At 43.5% G+C, this 17,727-nt stretch overlaps 1 protein-coding gene and 1 long non-coding RNA gene across 2 annotated transcripts; both read right to left on the reverse strand.

The window, feature by feature from the left end:
* Positions 1-671: 671 nt before the first annotated feature.
* LOC143356650 (uncharacterized) lies at positions 672-17,509 on the reverse strand. Its single transcript, XR_013082706.1, has 2 exons — positions 17,038-17,509; positions 672-682 (listed from the first exon to the last, which is right to left on the reverse strand). It is a non-coding gene; the product is annotated as an uncharacterized LOC143356650 (long non-coding RNA).
* LOC143356648 (odorant receptor 13a-like) lies at positions 14,076-16,809 on the reverse strand. Its single transcript, XM_076792528.1, has 6 exons — positions 16,552-16,809; positions 16,005-16,108; positions 15,057-15,371; positions 14,625-14,900; positions 14,298-14,461; positions 14,076-14,227 (listed from the first exon to the last, which is right to left on the reverse strand). The coding sequence occupies exons 1-5, from the start codon at positions 16,790-16,792 to the stop codon at positions 14,393-14,395; spliced, it is 1,005 nt and encodes a 334-aa protein (XP_076648643.1). The 5' UTR covers positions 16,793-16,809; the 3' UTR covers positions 14,076-14,227; positions 14,298-14,392.
* Positions 17,510-17,727: the final 218 nt, after the last annotated feature.

The raw sequence follows: 17,727 nt of genomic DNA on the forward strand, positions 1-17,727 counted from the left end.
CAAGTAGTACCGTTGGTAGGACGCGCGACCAGTCACTACTGGTGTGGCACATAATTGCCGCCTTGAGCACGCAGTGCCACCGTACAATCATCCCATTCGAAGCGGGATGATACGGAGTCGTCCGAATACGGTTCACCCGATTAGCGATAAAAGAGCAGCGAACAACCTCGACTCAAACTGGGCACCCTGGTCCGTAGTCAACACCTTGGAGGCGCCGAACGCGAGACCCAGGAATCATAGAAAGCTCTCGCAACGGACATGACGGTCGTGTCCTTTAGGGGGACCGCCTCGACCCACCTAGAAAATCTATCGATAAGGGTGAGACAATACGTGAAACCTTCTGAGGGCGGTAAAGGTCCGATAATGTCCAAGTGAACATGATCGAATCGCCCATCCGGAGCAACGAAGTGCTCTGGAAGGTGCCTAAAATGACGCGCTACCTTTGACTGTTGACATTTGATGCAAGTTTTGCACCATTGTGCAACGTCCTTCGTCATGCCCGGCCAGACATAACGCTGCCGGATCACACGGTCAGAAACTTTCGCTCCAGGATTGGCGGGATTATGAAATAAATCAAACACGGTTTTCTCCGGAGAGAACCGGGGATATATGGGCGAATCGCCTCACCAGAGATCTCGCAGTAAATCGCGACGTTCTCTAGGCCCCAAAGAATTTTCTTTAACTTGAGCGGAAACTCAGGAGAATTCCGAATGAGCTCTAGCTGCTCATCGGCAGCCTGCTGCTTAGAAATATCGTCAAAGCTGATTTCAAGGGGAAAACGGAGAGCATCAACGCGAGATAATGCGTCAGCCTCGGTATTCTCCGGCCCCGGAACGTGAAGAATCGACGTAGTAAATTGAGCAATGTAAGATAACTGCCGAATCTGCCGAGGAGAAGCTTTCTCCGGACGTTGAACAAACGCGTATCTAAGGGGCTTGTGGTCACTGATAATTGAGAATTCACGACCCTCAATGAAATGGCGAAAATGCCGAAGGGCCTCAAAAATGGCTGTTAGCTCACTATAATATGCGCTGTACTTGGCCTGAGCCAGGAAGAACTTTTGAAAATAACACGCCAGGGGTTCCCAATTCGAATCGAGGCCCCGCTGCTCAAGGACAGCGCCCATCGCAAAATCGAACGCGTCCGTCGTCACCCTAAGGTCGGCACCTAACCGCGGATACACCAACAAGGCCGCCTTGGCAAGGGCTTCCTTGGTTCTCGCGAATGCCTCCCTCGAGCTCGCGGTCCACGGAATTTCCCGCGGATCATTCTTCCGCGAATCACGTAGGAACTCGTTTAATGGCGCTTGCAAATGCGCCGTTCGAGGAATGTTCCTACGGTAAAAGTTGTGACGGGTATCCGTCGGGGTGGAGGTAATGCCGGCTCAGCCGGCTGCCAGGGGTCGGTAGCGCCTCGAGGAGGAAAGCCGGTGTCCTGGATGAATACTGGTCTGTATTCTCCTTATACTTCTATTTACAAGGGTCGCCCAAAGGTGGCGTGATCGCGACGGTATCGCGAGCGGGTATTGCGAGCGGGTATCGCGGCGGTTCGGTATCGCGGCGGTATCGCCTCGGAATCGGGGTCAAGCGGTGTTGTTGAGCAGGAGGGTTCCGTAGGCTTGCGCCCCTCGGGGTAGGGATTCCCGCCCGTTTGCACGATGCGGGCTCGGACTGGTTCCCGTAGGCTTGCGCCCCTCGGGGGAGGGATTCCTGCCCGTTTGCACGGTGCAGGCTTGGATGCGGGAATGGTGGTGTTGGCGGGAACGGTGGTTTCGGCGGTAACGGTGTGCGGTCGGTCGGATTCACGGTCGAGGCGTTATGTGGCGGTGGCTTGCTCTTTAGCGACGGAATCGTTTCGGAGCGGCGGATGCCTCGCCTCGACTGCCGGTCCAGTTACGGTGTCGCGGTGGTTTATTTGTTTCTCCTACAGCTCATGTTTGCTCGCGAGCAGCCGCTTCGTCGCGGTGGCCACCTCGCGGCCGCGACGGGAGGCTGTGCTCGGCCGCGGGCTGGCGGCGCGCTCGCTGGCGAGCGGGAGTGGGGCGGCGGTAGGCGCGGCGTTAGTCCGGGGAAGTCGCGGGCCTCAGGTATACCCGTTACAAACTTAATCATACCGAGGAAACGACGAAGGTCCATAACCCGTTTCGGTTCCTTAACTTTAAAATAGCTTCAACCTTCGAAGTCAAGGGCCGAATGTCCGACGAATTGATCGCGTACCCGAGGAATTCAATCTCCGACGCGCCGAACACGCATTTACTCGGGTTAACGCGCAATTGATGCTCCTGGAGCCGCTTAAAGACCGTACGAAGATGGTCAGCGTGCTCTTCATGAGAGCTTGACGCAATTAAAATATCGTCGATATATGTAAAGAGAAAATCAAGATCACCCAATATCCTGTTGAGGAAACGTTCAAACGACTATGTTTTGGAGCGAAGGGAGATTAACTCGGAGCCGCACTCAACGAAAACAATAACTTTATTTCCCGTCAGGGATCGTCGACTGTCACAGACACTTTGTACAGACTGTGTATATAACTGTTATAATAAACACTCAACAATACGTAATTAGAGTCGGAGAAAGATATTTATCCCGTCGTACTGCAGGGATCCGGAGATAGCGATTACTCGAGGAACCGGTCACAAGACGCGCGGCGTTCAAACGAGTAAGATAAATAGAAGCGGTAGCGATCGGATTGCTAGCTGCTGCCAAGAACGTTAGAGACGAACTGGTGATAGATCGGTGCCGGCGAGACGTCGATAATCGATATTAATCCGACTAGTCGGTGCGCTCCAATTACGACGCGAGCCGGCAATCGATCCTCGATCTCGTTGCTCTCCGCGATCCCACCAATCGCGAGGCGGCGATCCGCGTCGGCTCGAGCACGCTGCCGACACATTCCGTCAATCCCAAACAGACTGACTGGCATTTTTCAGCCCGAAGGTCATGAACAAAAATTCGACAAGACCAAACGGCGTAGTCACTGCAGTTTTTTCAACGTCCTCGGGAGCCATGGGAATCTGATTGTAGGCTCTATAAAGATCAAGCGAAGAGAAAATCTTCTTCCCGTGCAGATTGCAGGAGAAGTCATGCAAATGGGGCGTGGGATATTTGTCCGGTATAGTTTGCCGGTTCAGACCACGATAATCCCCGCATATGCGCCATGTGTCGTCCTTCTTCAGCACCATATGGATGGGACTGGCCCAAGGGCTAGACGAAGGGCGGCAAATAAAGACTAGAATTCGCTCTTCGCGGCCTGCAACTTCTCCGGACTGAGGCGACGAGGCCTTTCAGAAACCGGAGGACCGGTAGTCAAGATGTGATGGAATACATCTGCCGACTTGGAAGGCCGAAGCTTGGACGCCCCGGACACGTCTGGAAATTCCGCGAGAATACCCGCGAACGGCGAAGACGGCTTCACGGTACTTACCGAGCTGCAGCGACGTCACGCGGAGTGGCAACCGTATAGATGTTACCGTGAATGACCGAAATTGGAGAATGTCGACTTTCACCGGTGAATGTCAACAGATACCAAATACGTCGGTGAAAGATCGAATATTTTATTACATTGTTGTATATTCGGACCCTGTCCGGTGTATGTCGACAATCACAGATATGCTCTGGTGGAGGTCCAAAACAGAAGAGTCAAAAAACAAGCGACTGGCTCTCTCCCGCCAAATCCTTTGTTCTGCTCGGAGTCAATCAGCTTTGTCAGTCTTATGCAAGCTTTGATAACGCGAGCAACGTTTTCTTAATTTTCTTCCGATACCCTAATTTATACTAAATGGATACTGCAGTAAATCGTCATCTTTTTCTTGAAAAGTTAAATGCATTAATTGCGGGTAAACGAGCAGACAATTGTTTTTATTTTTCTCAAGAAAAGTATTCTAAAATACTTTCTGAAGTGGTTTCTGCTAAAATTAAATGCAACACACCTTTGGATTACAGACGATTAAAACGTTTTGATGTTTTAAAAATTAATGATAAAGAGAAGTTAATTGTACCATTAAAACCAGGGGAAACGAACATACAGTATTATGTTACCAATGAAGAATTGTACAGTATACTATATGAAACTCACACCAGAATAGGCCACGGAGGAAGAACACGTATGCTTAAAGAGTTGCAAGTTAAATACAAAAATATCACATATGAGGTTGTAATGTTGTATTTAAATTTATGCAAACAGTGTCAAATGAAACACAGTGCACCTAAGAAAGGTATTGTTGTGAAGCCGATGGTTAGTTCTGAATTAAACTCAAGATGTCAAGTTGATCTGATAGATCTGCAGTCAAACAGAGATGGCGAATATAAGTTCATAATGGTGTATCAAGATCATTTAACTAAGTTTGTCCAGCTACGACCTTTGAAAACTAAAAGAGCTGAAGAAGTAGCGCATCACGTTCTTTCCATATTTTTAACATTTGGTGTTAGATACCAAATCAGATAATGGTAGAGAATTTAGTAATCAAGTCATATCCGAAATATGCGCTATGTGGAAAGATGTTAAAATAGTTCATGGAAAGCCTCGTCACAGTCAAACACAAGGCTCAGTTGAAAGGGCCAATCAGGATATACAGAATATGCTAACTGCATGGATGAACGATAACGATACAAATAAATGGTCAGATGGTTTATCCTTTATTCAATTTGCCAAGAACACTACATACCACGAAGGAATACGCCAAAGTCCTTATGAAGCCATGTTTGGCGTTAAAACAAAAAGAGGCATAGCATCGTCTTTTTTGCCTGGCGAACAAATCGCAAATATTGAAACTGAAGAACAACTCGAAGAAATTGCCAATACTTCTGAAACCGAAGAACAGCTTGAAGAAACTGTTAATGCTTATAAAAAAAATTTGAGCGGTGGTCATACCGAAAACCATATTCCAAAGAAAAATATTGAAGAGGACCTACAACCTACAACGTCTTCACATCAAATTCTGACTGAAAAACACGAGTTGATTTCTACAAAAAGAGCGGCCGCGAAAGAAAATCTTCTACTGCAACCAACAAAAATGTTACGAACCTCACAAAAACAATTTCCTCCTGCTCAAATTGGTGATAATGTACGAATACAAGTCCCTGATGTCGACCGTGGTCGTACAGATAGCCGAAATGTGTTAGCGGTTGTTGTTGAAATAGAAGACTCCGACTTCTATAAACTGGCAAATAAAAATGGTACCCTCAAACAGCTTTACACACGTAATCAGTTCGTAATTTGCAAAGAAAAGTTACTTTCCATAGATGAGATTTCTTTTCAAGAAATGTCGCTGAGAGAAGCAGCTGCAGCTAATTCGAAAAGCGGTGGACAAGGCTATACACGCTGTCATTGCAAAAGAAAGTGTTCCACAAATAAATGCAGTTGTAAAAGCAAGGGACTCTTGTGCAATTCAAAGTGTCATAATAGTTTAAGTTGTTGCAATAAATAAGATTTGAATCACATAAGTAAGTCATTTTTTTATTACTATTATTTTCTTTTCTCATGTAGAATGTACTGTGTATTTTAAATTCTTGGTCATTCCTTTCCTATTCAAAAGTCGATTCGCCACCCCTTTGCCCTCCCCAAATTTATTTTCGCCTCCTCTAAAAATCGTTGCATCTCCTAAACCGAGCGTCGTAGGAAGAAAATAACAAAATTTTGGGAGGATTTACCAGGGGCATACCACCCTTACCTAATCCCATAGTTCTACTCGAAAGTCGATTCACCCCCTTCTACCCCCAAGTGATTCCCTAATCCTAACCCTAACCCTAACCCTAAACCTTTTTTATGAGGAAATGTAACGTAACGCACATAACCCGAAATTAATCACGACTTGGCGTGACGTTTTATAGCGACTGAATTACGGAGAAGAAAATATAAATCTCCAACATGTTCAACATTCACCATTAGTGCATGGTGAATGTCAACATTTACCGGTGTAAGTCAGAAATAAGGGTATTTAGCAAATATTTCGGACATACACCAAGCGACTATGTGAATGTTGACATTCACCGGTGAAAGTCGACATTCTCCAGATTTCGGTGTTTCACTGTAACATAGACATTAGTACCGGAATCGATAAAGCGGTGCGACCTAAGGTCCACCAGAAGACCGTAATGCTTGAGCAAATCTGCTCCTATGATCGCGTGTGGCACCGCGGCTATACAAAAATTCCATTTGATAGGATGCCGCAAACCGAGGTCCAACGACCGAAACGACTAGCCGAATGTGTCGATAGTCAACTCGTTCGCCGCGATTAACTTAAAACCGGTCGGTCTACCACGGATACTCGGGTTGGCAGGAACCAAGGACAGGTCCGCGCCCGTGTCGACTAAATAAGTCACGCCAGATACGCGATCTTTAACATGGAGAGGGGATGAGGGACGAGACGCTTCCGTACCCATCTCAGCAACGGAAGATCCTTTTAGTTTTTTTGGGAGAAGGTAGAATACCTGTCACACCACTCCCTACACGACGTCAGGTTGTGCGGATAGTTACGGTGCGCTAAACATAGCTTCGGACCCGGGGCAGGACCCCGAGATCCGGACCGCCCTTGACAGGACGGGGTAACCGAGCGCAAGCGCTGCCGTTGCAGCTTCGTAAAATCGGTCCGAAGACCACGAACATCATTTCGGAGTTTGAGGAGCTCCGTGGACAAGCGCTTAAACTCTTCCTCCAACGAAAAAGAGGAAGGTTGAGTGGCAACGGACAAGACGTGCGGGTCAGAGGGACCCGAAGTCTCCGCAATTTTGTCCGCTATACTAACCAATTTATCCAATTCCGCACAGCCCGTCGACGCGAGGATGGCCCGATGGCTCGAAGGGAGTTGCTCTAAAAATATAGACAGTATGACGGCGTCATCGCAAGAGCCGTCGTTCAAATCACGCAATCGGTTTAAAATAAGGGATGGTTTGCCGTCTGACAACACCCTATCAATAATTTGCGCAAGTTGGCCTCCTCGGACGGACCATAGGTCGTAATAATGCGCAAGTACCGTATCGGTCATCCTGGTCTCGGAAGTAATCCGCGCCGAACGCATTGTTCCCTCGATCTGGGCCAACCAGAGCGCTGGATCGCCCTTATAGAATGAGGTCATCTTCGGGAAAGGGTAGTTAGTTCTCGACGACCCCGAGCGGGTCCGATGATCCGCTCGCACCGGGAGTAGGCGTACCGCCGCCGTCGGCCATCATAAAATCGAGTCACCGAACGGGGAAAGGAGAGAAATATGGCGGACGCACGCGCCGCAATGCGACAACGGTCGCTCGCGAGCGATGCCTAAATTCAAAAATAACCGGTATGAAAAGGTCGCGTCAACACGACAGCAAGATCGATGTGTAAGAGACGGCGCAAGGTTGCGAACATCAACAGCGCGCATGAACCGACGCGGGACGCGCACGGCAACCGCAAGCAAAAACTTTGCGCGGGAAGGACACAATGTCCCGAAACAAAGCGCGAATTATACGACGCGATACACGCACGGCAACCGCGGGCAAAAACGCTCGCCAGGGGCACCTAGACCTCTAACACCAATGACGCGGTCAGCACAACCCGCGTTCCAGCACGAACGAGAAAAACGCATTTTATGACGCGAGCAATGCGAATTAGCAACTGCGAAATCGAAGAATTCACGCGCGGAGTCGCAACACATACATGAACGCACGCTCAGAAATGTTTTCAGAGAAAGAATCTCACACATACGCTATACACAGATGCACGGTCTCGCGTGACCGAAAAGCACGCAGCAACTACGCTCACACGCACTCGAAAAGGATCGTAACGACCGCATTAGGCACTTAACACAGGCACTGAAACTGCACGGCCGGCGAGGCGAAATGGCCCGCGACTCTGGGACGGCAAGCAGCCAGGGTCGTCTCGGTGAAAAGGCGCCGGTGTCGGTGACTTCACGCAAACCCTCGCCGGAACGCCGAGCTGCTCCCTCGCCGCCGTCCACAATACGGCATAGCACGCCGTGCCGAAGAGGAGAGAAACTCCTTGTTGCTCCGCACCAAGCCTCGAACGCCCGGAACTCGGGAACCACGACGGCTGCACGAGTTCTCCTCGACCTCCGACAATCACGTCGGGGTTACCAATTGTGGGGATGACGGCCCCGGTACGGGTTCGTTGCGTACACCCGAGGTCACAATTGGTATATATGTATGCTCCTCCACCACGAGCTCGCTGGAGTGCCGTTGATTGCGTGAAGCCATCGACCACCGGCGCACAGTGGGCAATTTGGACGAAATCGGATTCAAAATCAAGGAACTTTCGATAGGAATGCGGTAGAGCGATGAAATTTTTTTTAAATGAAAGCTGAAACTTAGTAGAATATGGGAAAAATAGTGAGATTGTGGTCCGAACGTTTTTTAACCTCGAGAAAATTCGTTAAACGCGCACAAATTCAAGAAAATGTTAGTTTTTTCAATACCACGCCCGGAAAAAAATTTTTTCTAACATGCTATACATCATTTCCCATAGATTTTTTCACGCTGATTTCAAATCTGGTCTCAAAATTTGTCTACGACCTCAGGATTTTGCAAAAACTAGATTTTTGTGACGAAAAACTAATGAAGTCATTTTTTCGTGAAAATGATTTTATAACACTCTAGTTTGAAGGTATATTGTATTTTCATATATAAAATTCAATAAAAGTAATAATAATGACGTATTTGAACGTTTTCAGTTACTTACGGAACATGAAGCGCTTCACATCTCGTCACCACTTGACGTATCGCTGTTATTGCTACTGGCACTTTCTGCAAACTGTCTGTGGTTGTAATGTAGTATAAATTAGATATCTATTGTCCATAATTATATTTTCATTTACAGAGGAAGTAAGGTAAGTATTTAATCTTTTTAACTTACGCATTTTCTTCGACGAAGTTTCTACATTCTGCGGCTATTTTCTTTCTTCGGTACAACTTTAATCGATCTTTTAGTAATATGATAGAAATTTTCGGGTCGGTTAAGTGCATTGCGCGATTAAAAACATCTAAGATTCTATTTTTTCGACTCTTTTGTCGTGAGTGAAGTATCATGTTTTTTCTGTACAGTTTATTCCACGATTCATTTGCATCTTCTGAATAATAAGCTATTGGCAATAGAAACTGTTTTGCTATTTCGCAACCATGCTTTAATAACTTATGCAAGGTAGGACTCATTCGAGCCCACGGAAATAATGTATAATGAAAACAATATGTCTCCCAACAGAATTCTTCGAGCTCTTTTATTTTTAAGGGTTGCTTGCATTTGAAGACTGATAATATTGTAGCAATATTTTTTATAAATTGCACGTCGATCTCCAAAGCTTCTGCAAATATTGTCGGATTTTCGAAAATATAATTATGGACAATAGATATCTAATTTATACTTCATTACAACCACAGACAGTTTGCCGAAAGTGCCAGTAGCAATAACAGCGATACGTCAAGTGGTGACGAGATGTGAAGCGCTTCATGTTCCGTAAGTAACTGAAAACGTTCAAATACGTCATTATTATTACTTTTATTGAATTTTATATATGAAAATACAATATACCTTCAAACTAGAGTGTTATAAAATCATTTTCACGAAAAAATGACTTCATTAGTTTTTCGTCACAAAAATCTAGTTTTTGCAAAATCCTGAGGTCGTAGACAAATTTTGAGACCAGATTTGAAATCAGCGTGAAAAAATCTATGGGAAATGATGTATAGCATGTTAGAAAAAATTTTTTTCCGGGCGTGGTATTGAAAAAACTAACATTTTCTTGAATTTGTGCGCGTTTAACGAATTTTCTCGAGGTTAAAAAACGTTCGGACCACAATCTCTCTATTTTTCCTATATTCTACTAAGTTTCAGCTTTCATTTAAAAAAAATTTCATCGCTCTACCGCATTCTTATCGAAAGTTCCTTGATTTTGAATCCGATTTCGTCCAAATTGCCCACTGTGCGGCGCCTTGACGAGCATCACCTCGCAGCCTGTTTATCGACGAGCCCAGCCATGCGTGCGCCGACAGGTATCTTTCTGATTATGCGAAATTCCGCTTCATTATTGTAAACGAACGTGATCGCCGCGCGGTACTTCGTAGCGAAAGTATCCGACGAAGCCATTTTCGTATGCCGGTTGATTCGACCGCATTGCGACCTTCGCGTAGTTGTGTTTATGCCCTGTCGATTCCCCCGTCGACTCGCGTGACCACTACGATACCGGGTAGTTCGTGTTTACCGCGTCGCGCCGTGCCTTTGCGAATCCAATAGTCTATTCAACAGATGACTTGGTTGCGATAAAACGCATACAACAGGCGCCGGACATGAAATTTGCGAACAAGTTCTTGGGGCCCTACCGAGTAATTAGAGTTCTACGCAATAACAGATATGTAGTGTACAAAGTAGGCGAATGCAAGGGCCCGCAGGAAACTTCGATAGCGGCGGATTATATGAAGCCATGGGTGAATGAGCAAGATGACCTTACAAGTGAGGAAGAAATGTAATTTAAGACCTTCGAGGGCGAATGTCCGGGTAGGATGGCCGAGTGTAGGAATGTGAGTGTGACTGAGTCAAGATGATTGTTTAGAATAACTGTGGATGCGACATCGTGGCGCCAGCGTGTTTGGGTTCTGCTTGAGAGGAAGGATGTATGGTTATGAATGCGACTATGTTAGAGTGATTGTTTAGGATAACTGTGGACGCGACATCGTGGTGCCAACATGTTTGGGTTTAGCATGAAAGGAGGGGGTGTAAGGTCATGAATGCGATTGTTTAGAATAACTGTGGATATGACATCGTGACGCCAACGTGTTTGGGTCCATCGTGAAAGGGAGTCTGTCTGGACCGAAGTGTGAAAGAAGAGTGTTTGGGTCTCAGTGACAGGAGTGGAGTGTTTTGGGGCGTCAAGCGCAGGGCGCGCGTGACTAATTGAGTTTTCAGAATGAATGCGAGACTGACAGAGTGAGAATGAGAGTGCGAGAGAGGAAGAATGAAAGTGGGCCTTGGATCTAGGGGCGAATGCGAGGGATGCTTGGTTAGTAGAGCGAGAGTCGCGAGCGATGAAGTTGACGAGACATCGAATATCGAATTGTAGTTTGAGAATAGAGACGTCGCAATAAAATAGAGTATTTTAGTGAAATCGGTGTCCAATCATTTCACCCGATACGTCACACCCGAGACGTAGGAGTTTAACATATTCCTACAATATTTACAATAGAAATCATCAGTTAATCACGAAGTGACGCTAATAGAAGTATTAAACGTTCGATGCAAATTAATTACTATTCAATTTGAATTATGCAAAAATATTAATTTTACTTTCGCATATCCAGATGCGTGAGAACTGCACAAAAGAAACAAGGAAACAACAGGGAAAGGTATACAGAAAAAGACTATTTACAGTGGAATATATAAATATATACAGGGTGGCCCACATAACTCTGAACAGCTCAATATCTCGAAAAAACTATGCCATCGATTTTAAAGTTCTTAGTCCTAAATTGCATGGAACTGAAGGGCCTTTCTGACTACATAAACGTGAAGTGGCCTCCCTTCCCCTTTAACGGGGGAGGGGAGGTACCTTTGTAATTTTAAATGGAACCCCCTATAAAATGTTACATATTTAGATTCTACCGGAAAAAACAAGTCAATTTTGTCTGAAACATTTTTTTGTCAGATACTTCCATGATGAGATATAACAGTTTGAAGTTTCGAGTTGTAGGTACTTGAACCGCTCGGAAATAGCGTTATGGAATTATACGCGCTTGAGTCCTTTGCTTATTCATGAAGAAACACAAACAATAATATTTACAATTCTTGAGTTTGACTCACTTATCTATGAAAACGTTTTCAGTTTAGAGCTGTTATTCAAGCAGTAACATTGTGATTATGGCTACTTTTGACACAGAAGTGGATATGTTATTAACGTTAGGTGAATGCCAAAAAAATTATCGGAGTGCAGCAGTAATGTTTTTTGAACGTTATGGGATCAAAAAATGTCATGCAACATTTCATAATTTAGAAAAGCGGCTTCGCGAGCACGGTGAATTGTGTAAAAATACTCGCAATAAACCTAAAGCTGCCACTAATGAAAATAATAGTGCCAGTATTCTTGCTGCAATTACATTAAATCCTCATATTAGTCAACGTACACTTGCACAAACATCACATATTAGTCGTTCATTAATTCAACGAATTTTGAAACGGCAAAAGTATCATCCATATCACATGGTTTTATCACAAGAGCTCTCGATAGCAGATTACGATTAACGCGTAAGATTTTGTGAGTGGCTGCAGGGTGTTGTGGAAAATGACTTTTTGTGCAAAATACTTTTTTCCGATGAGGCCACTTTTATGAATTCAGGGCATGTAAATAGACATAATCTGCATTATTGGGCCGTGGAAAACCCAAATTGGAGGCGATGTGTTCCCTTTCAACATCGATGGTCTTTAAATGTTTGGTGTGGCCTAATACTAGATTTTGTGATTGGACCTTATTTTTTTCAAGAAACTGTAACATCTGCAAGTTATTGTGATTTCTTAAACAATCATTTGCCTGCGCTTTTGGAAGATGTGCCACTGCACGTTAGAAGAGAAATGTGGTTCCAACAAGACGGCGCTCCTCCACATTTTGCAATCATCACCAGCCAATTTTTGAACGAAAAATTTGGGAACAAATGGATAGGTCGTGGGGGTCAATGGCCTCCTCGATCCCCCGATCTAACACCATTAGATTTTTTCTTATGGGAATATGTAAAGGACAAAGTTATGTTTGAACCACCGTCGACAAAAGAGGATATGAAACAAAGAATACGTGACGCTTGCGCTTCAGTGACTCCCGAAATGTTAAAAAATGTTAGAACAACTTTGATGTTTCGAGTAAATAAATGTTTACAAGCCCGTGGTGGACATTTTGAACAGTTAATTTAAAGTACATTTTATTTCTTCACGAATAAGCAAAGGACTCAAGCGCGTATAATTCGATAACGCTATTTCCGAGCGCTTCAAGTACCTACAACTCGAAACTTCAAATTGTTATATCTCATCATGGAAGTATCTGACAAAAAAATGTTTCAGACAAAATTGACTTGTTTTTTCCGGTAGAATCTAAATATGTAACATTTTATAGGGGGTTCCATTTTGTTTGGCATCGACCGAAGGTCGGAGTCGCCTGGGGGCCGGGACCACTCAGAAATGAGCGCGCGAGGAGGCAAGGAGAGACGGGAGAATCAAACCTTTCTTTTTCGGAAAAATTGCACTTTATTCGGTTGGTTCTGGTTGTACGACGCACGAGGTGCGAGGCACTCGCGAGCGCGAGAGAGAACGCGCGAACGAGAGTCGCGAGCCGGCGAACGGACGGAGATCTTGCGCGTGCAAACTTCTGCCGTCGGATCGCGAAGAGGAAATCTTGAGCGGCACGAAACGCGTGCCGCCGCGAGACGGAAATCTTCTACGCGGACGCCGGAAATCTTGACGCGAAGCAGAGTGCACGTAACGCGGCGCGGAATATCGCGAGAATATTGCTACCGAATAATGCGAAATCGCGAGAGTCTCAGAGCGCGAGAGATGAGAATCTCTACTTATCGAGACGAGAGCGGACAGACGAGCAAACGTGTTAGAGCGATACCTTGCGATTGATGAGCGTTCAGAACGTTAAGAGAGAGAGAAGGCATAAGCAGGTGCCTTAAATAACAAAGACCGTCGAATGTGGAGCACCGTGATTGGAGCTCGCACATCGGACGATCCTTGTTTGTCTCAATTTGAAGGATTCAGGCTGTGGAATTCGGCCAATGAGAATTGAAACGGTTGCTACGCGGTGTCGAGCAACGGCGACACGCGCTCTTGCCGGGTGTTGACATACGCGACAAAAACCGTATGAAATAGCGGTCGCCTGTCAGACAACAGGCACCGAATTCCACAGTTTGAATCCTGAACACATTTCAAATTATAAAGGTACCTCCCCTCCCCCGTTAAAAGGGAAGGGAGGCCACTTCACGTTTATGTAGTCAGAAAGGCCCTTCAGTTCCATGCAATTTAAGACTAAGAACTTTAAAATCGATGGCATAGTTTTCGAGATATTGAGCTGTTCAGAGTTATGTGGGCCACCCTGTATATCTGATTTGTATGTCATTTGGTCTAATTTTGAAAAAATTATGCTGTTTCAAATAGAGTGGATTCAGTCTTGCTCTTCACTGCATGAATTATTTCTTTAATTTCATCCGTTATTTTTGGTTCATTGTTCTTACTCCGTGCTAGTAACCTGTGCAGATGTAAACATTTTTTTCTGGAAGATTGCTTGAAAAATACTTTAATTAATTTGATGAACAGATATACACATTTCTGTTAATTATTACCTCCATGTTAGTTCTATTGATACCCATTAATACTATTGGTCAAGAACGCTTACTGCTTTGAACAAACGGATCTCAAATACAATGTGTTCAGGTAACTATGTGTCTTGTACGTTTGAAGATGATTCCCTCAGCAAAGTGAAATAAGACACTGCGCTACTGATAAGCTATAAAACAATATGTTTATGAAGGAGCTGCCGCAAAAAATTATGAAACAAGTGAATGTTTTTACCACTTGAAGTGACAAAGCTCAGTAATCATTTTATGATTCAATAATTGAGAAATTCGTTTGAATTGGTTATACATAAAACTAATACCGTTCAAGAGTACCTTGGTTGAAGTCTGCAACGATACGGGAAAGAATCCACCAGCAGTCAACTGACAAGGTTTCTGGGATCTCGTGATGATCATTTGCACATCTCTTCTTACCATTCTGCCAGATTTATTCATTGACAACGCGGCCCATGATATTGCGTATGCAACCGCTCCAACATTCATACTTTCAGTTATCAAAGAGCCGCAAGAATTAGTAAGCATAATCAATTGAAAAACACTACCCGCTACGTATATTAGAAAAGATACCCGTCGTATAGTGCTTATCTCTCCCTGTAATAGATTATTTGCTACAACTGTTGCTGAATGTATATTTATAATTTACAAATTATGATATCGTCAATCCATACAATTATCTCTCATAGTTTGGTCAATTATTATGAAATTTGCCGCATAGCATATCATGTACAATGTAATGTTTAAACTTACAAGAAGAGCCTGATACATGGATAAGCAGGTTAGCACACTGAAGACTAACACATAGCAGAAGATATTAAAAGAGAAGATAATCTCGAGTCTATTGCAGTAGTTGATGAGCGCTTGATGCTTTCGAATATACCTCCTGAGGTTTTGGTAACATTGATCCGCATAATCGGGCGAATCGATCATTTCACTGTTCGGGTCCAACAAATTTAAGAGTTTGTCTTGCAGCATGCGAAACTGGCAGGCTGTATGTGTGTTGATCAAAAGGAAATAGTTGTCGAGGCATACGTAGCAGATACCGATGTGGAAAACGCACAGTGCCTGTGAAATCAGAATGTTATTACAAGACTGCGAATTCGATGTGATTAACATTAAAAATTATTTTTTATTCGACTCATTAAAATTAGTAGGAATGGAATAACTATCTACGTAGGTCCTGTATCATGCAATTAAACAAGACCACTTTTATTTTGCATATAAATCCGCAGTCTAGTTATTGCAAGTGTATTTCATCCTTTGTAGCAACTGCTCTCAGTAATTATAGTGCGTTTGTTAAGATGCGTTTGCAATTTATCAATGATTTATCGGTAGTTAAATACATAATGTAATGTTTTATGTTACTATTATATTTAGACACATATTACAATACTAGCAGTTATTATAAAGTCCGATATATTCTGGCTACGCTTTACGACGGTGTCGGAGTGTCTACGCCCGATCGTCATCGACACGTAACTGACGATACATATCGGTTCGTCAGGTAGGTAGATGGGCGCTACTACCCGTGCTGCTTAATTACGCGCGTACTATCGGTAATGAATACATCACACATAAGAAGTTACATATATTTTGAAGATAAAATTTGTAGTATGTTATAGAATTCCACACTAATATTCAAATTTTTACTCTTGATTATTACTAACCAATGTTCTTTTGATATAGATCGTGTAATACCTGCAGGGCGAAACAAATTTCGAAATATGGCGTCTCGTAAAGTGGCAGATCGGTCCACATACGTAGGGGAAGTGCCCTGTCAGAATAATTTCTTCCACTGTTCTCTAAAATACAGGAGAACTGGTTAAGTATTGCAAAAATACTGCTGTAGCTTTCAGTTTGGACGTTTCGATAACAAGTTCGCTTGAATTGGTTAAATTTCCGTGGAGAATTCGATCGTAGACTGCAGATTTTATGTACTTATAATAAAAATAATCTGGTACATTTTAAAGCAATGAATATATTAAAAGTATTTAAGAACATCGATATATTATTAAATTATTAAAGGAGGAGAGACATTTTTATGTAGCTCTTATTTCTTGCAATCGATGCAGAACATTTTTATATTTCATTAAGATCCGCAGTCTAGTAATTATTGGCTGTGGAAACGAATACTTTTCAATATTGGGTAAAAATCGAAATTTTAATAATAATTGCTGTAGCGGATTAGCATAATATTCACCATTGCGTACGATTTTTATTTTAACATTTAATTTCCCTCACTTACCGAACATTGGAATAATGAAGTAACTACACGGAACGTAAACCATAATACAGTACGTAACTGTGATGATAAAAGTAAAATATCTTCGGGTCTCGTTCATAAACACTTTTTCATTGTCGTCGTAATTCGAGTGCCAAAAATTCCGTCTTGTGTACAATACTAAGTTTAAAAATCGTTTCTTATTCAGGTGCAACAGAGTAGTTTTGAGCAAGGCAATGGAGGTAAGAAATAGGTTGGCGGCCATGTAAAGGAGATTCTGCAATTGAAAATAGGAGAAAGTAAACTTCCTTACATATATATAATATATTGTGTTCTGTGTTGTTTTCGTTTTGTAGTCAATTGTCGTCAAAATTTCGCAATATACAAGAAGTGGTTGTTATATTAAATTCAGTAAAAAAATCTCTGCTGCATAATCCCAGAACCTTATCATGTTCGAAAAAATTGTGTTATAGGGGGCTAGTGTGTTTTTCGTCACTTTCGCGAACCAACAACGTAAAAATGAACATTTGGACAATTTATTATCCAGAACCTGTGAGAAGAGATCAAAATCACGAAACGGTTGCACTCACGGAGATATCATCTAAACTGTGGTAAATGTCTGTGACGTCGATATACAATCCGAAAAGCAGTACAATAAACGTATAGTTCCTTGCGATCATTCTTCTTTTTCGTTCCCCGTCGGTCGTTGCCAACCAACATCCCGACACTTTCATAAGGAAATCCGACAGTGAAATGGAAATGTCCTTGATCTTCGTAGACATTTCTAACTGATTAGAAGTTCAAGCCGTACGAAATCCCGATCGATCGTCAAACACCGCCAGAGAGTGCTTATTTCATATGACATGACTTTGATCAGCCCGTGGACTAGCTACCTACGTGATCTTCATCGCCTACGGCCGTGTGGTAGCAGAAAAACAGTGGTAGAAGCACATGTTGCACCGATCTATTATTCAGAACTTCCGGAGGTATTGCCATGCGTGTGAAAATGGAGATTCAATTGCTTTTGATCGGTGGGTGTCAGTTGGGACAAAGCGTTCCCTATGTCAGCCATAGCAGTTAGTAGTCGATATAGTCTTGACGGAGAATATTATGCTCCGAAGTGGCGATGACGGAGATAAGAATAATGGGAATTGTTTCTTCGCGAAAAGTCGCGAAGATATGTCTGTTCAGTAGTTCAGT

The sequence above is a fragment of the Halictus rubicundus genome, chromosome 8 (assembly GCF_050948215.1).
Source record: "Halictus rubicundus isolate RS-2024b chromosome 8, iyHalRubi1_principal, whole genome shotgun sequence".
Taxonomy (NCBI): domain Eukaryota; kingdom Metazoa; phylum Arthropoda; class Insecta; order Hymenoptera; family Halictidae; genus Halictus; species Halictus rubicundus.

Excerpts from the sequence above, each read along its gene's own strand:
- LOC143356648 (XM_076792528.1), bottom strand. The coding sequence starts at position 16,792 with ATGGCCGCCAACCTATTTCTTACCTCCATTGCCTTGCTCAAAACTACT. Across the intron at positions 16,109-16,551 it reads CTTCATTATTCCAATGTTCG|AGAACAGTGGAAGAAATTAT; the intron begins GTAAGTGAGGGA and ends CCTGTATTTTAG. Across the intron at positions 14,462-14,624 it reads CGTTGCAGACTTCAACCAAG|CTTATCAGTAGCGCAGTGTC; the intron begins GTACTCTTGAAC and ends ATTGTTTTATAG.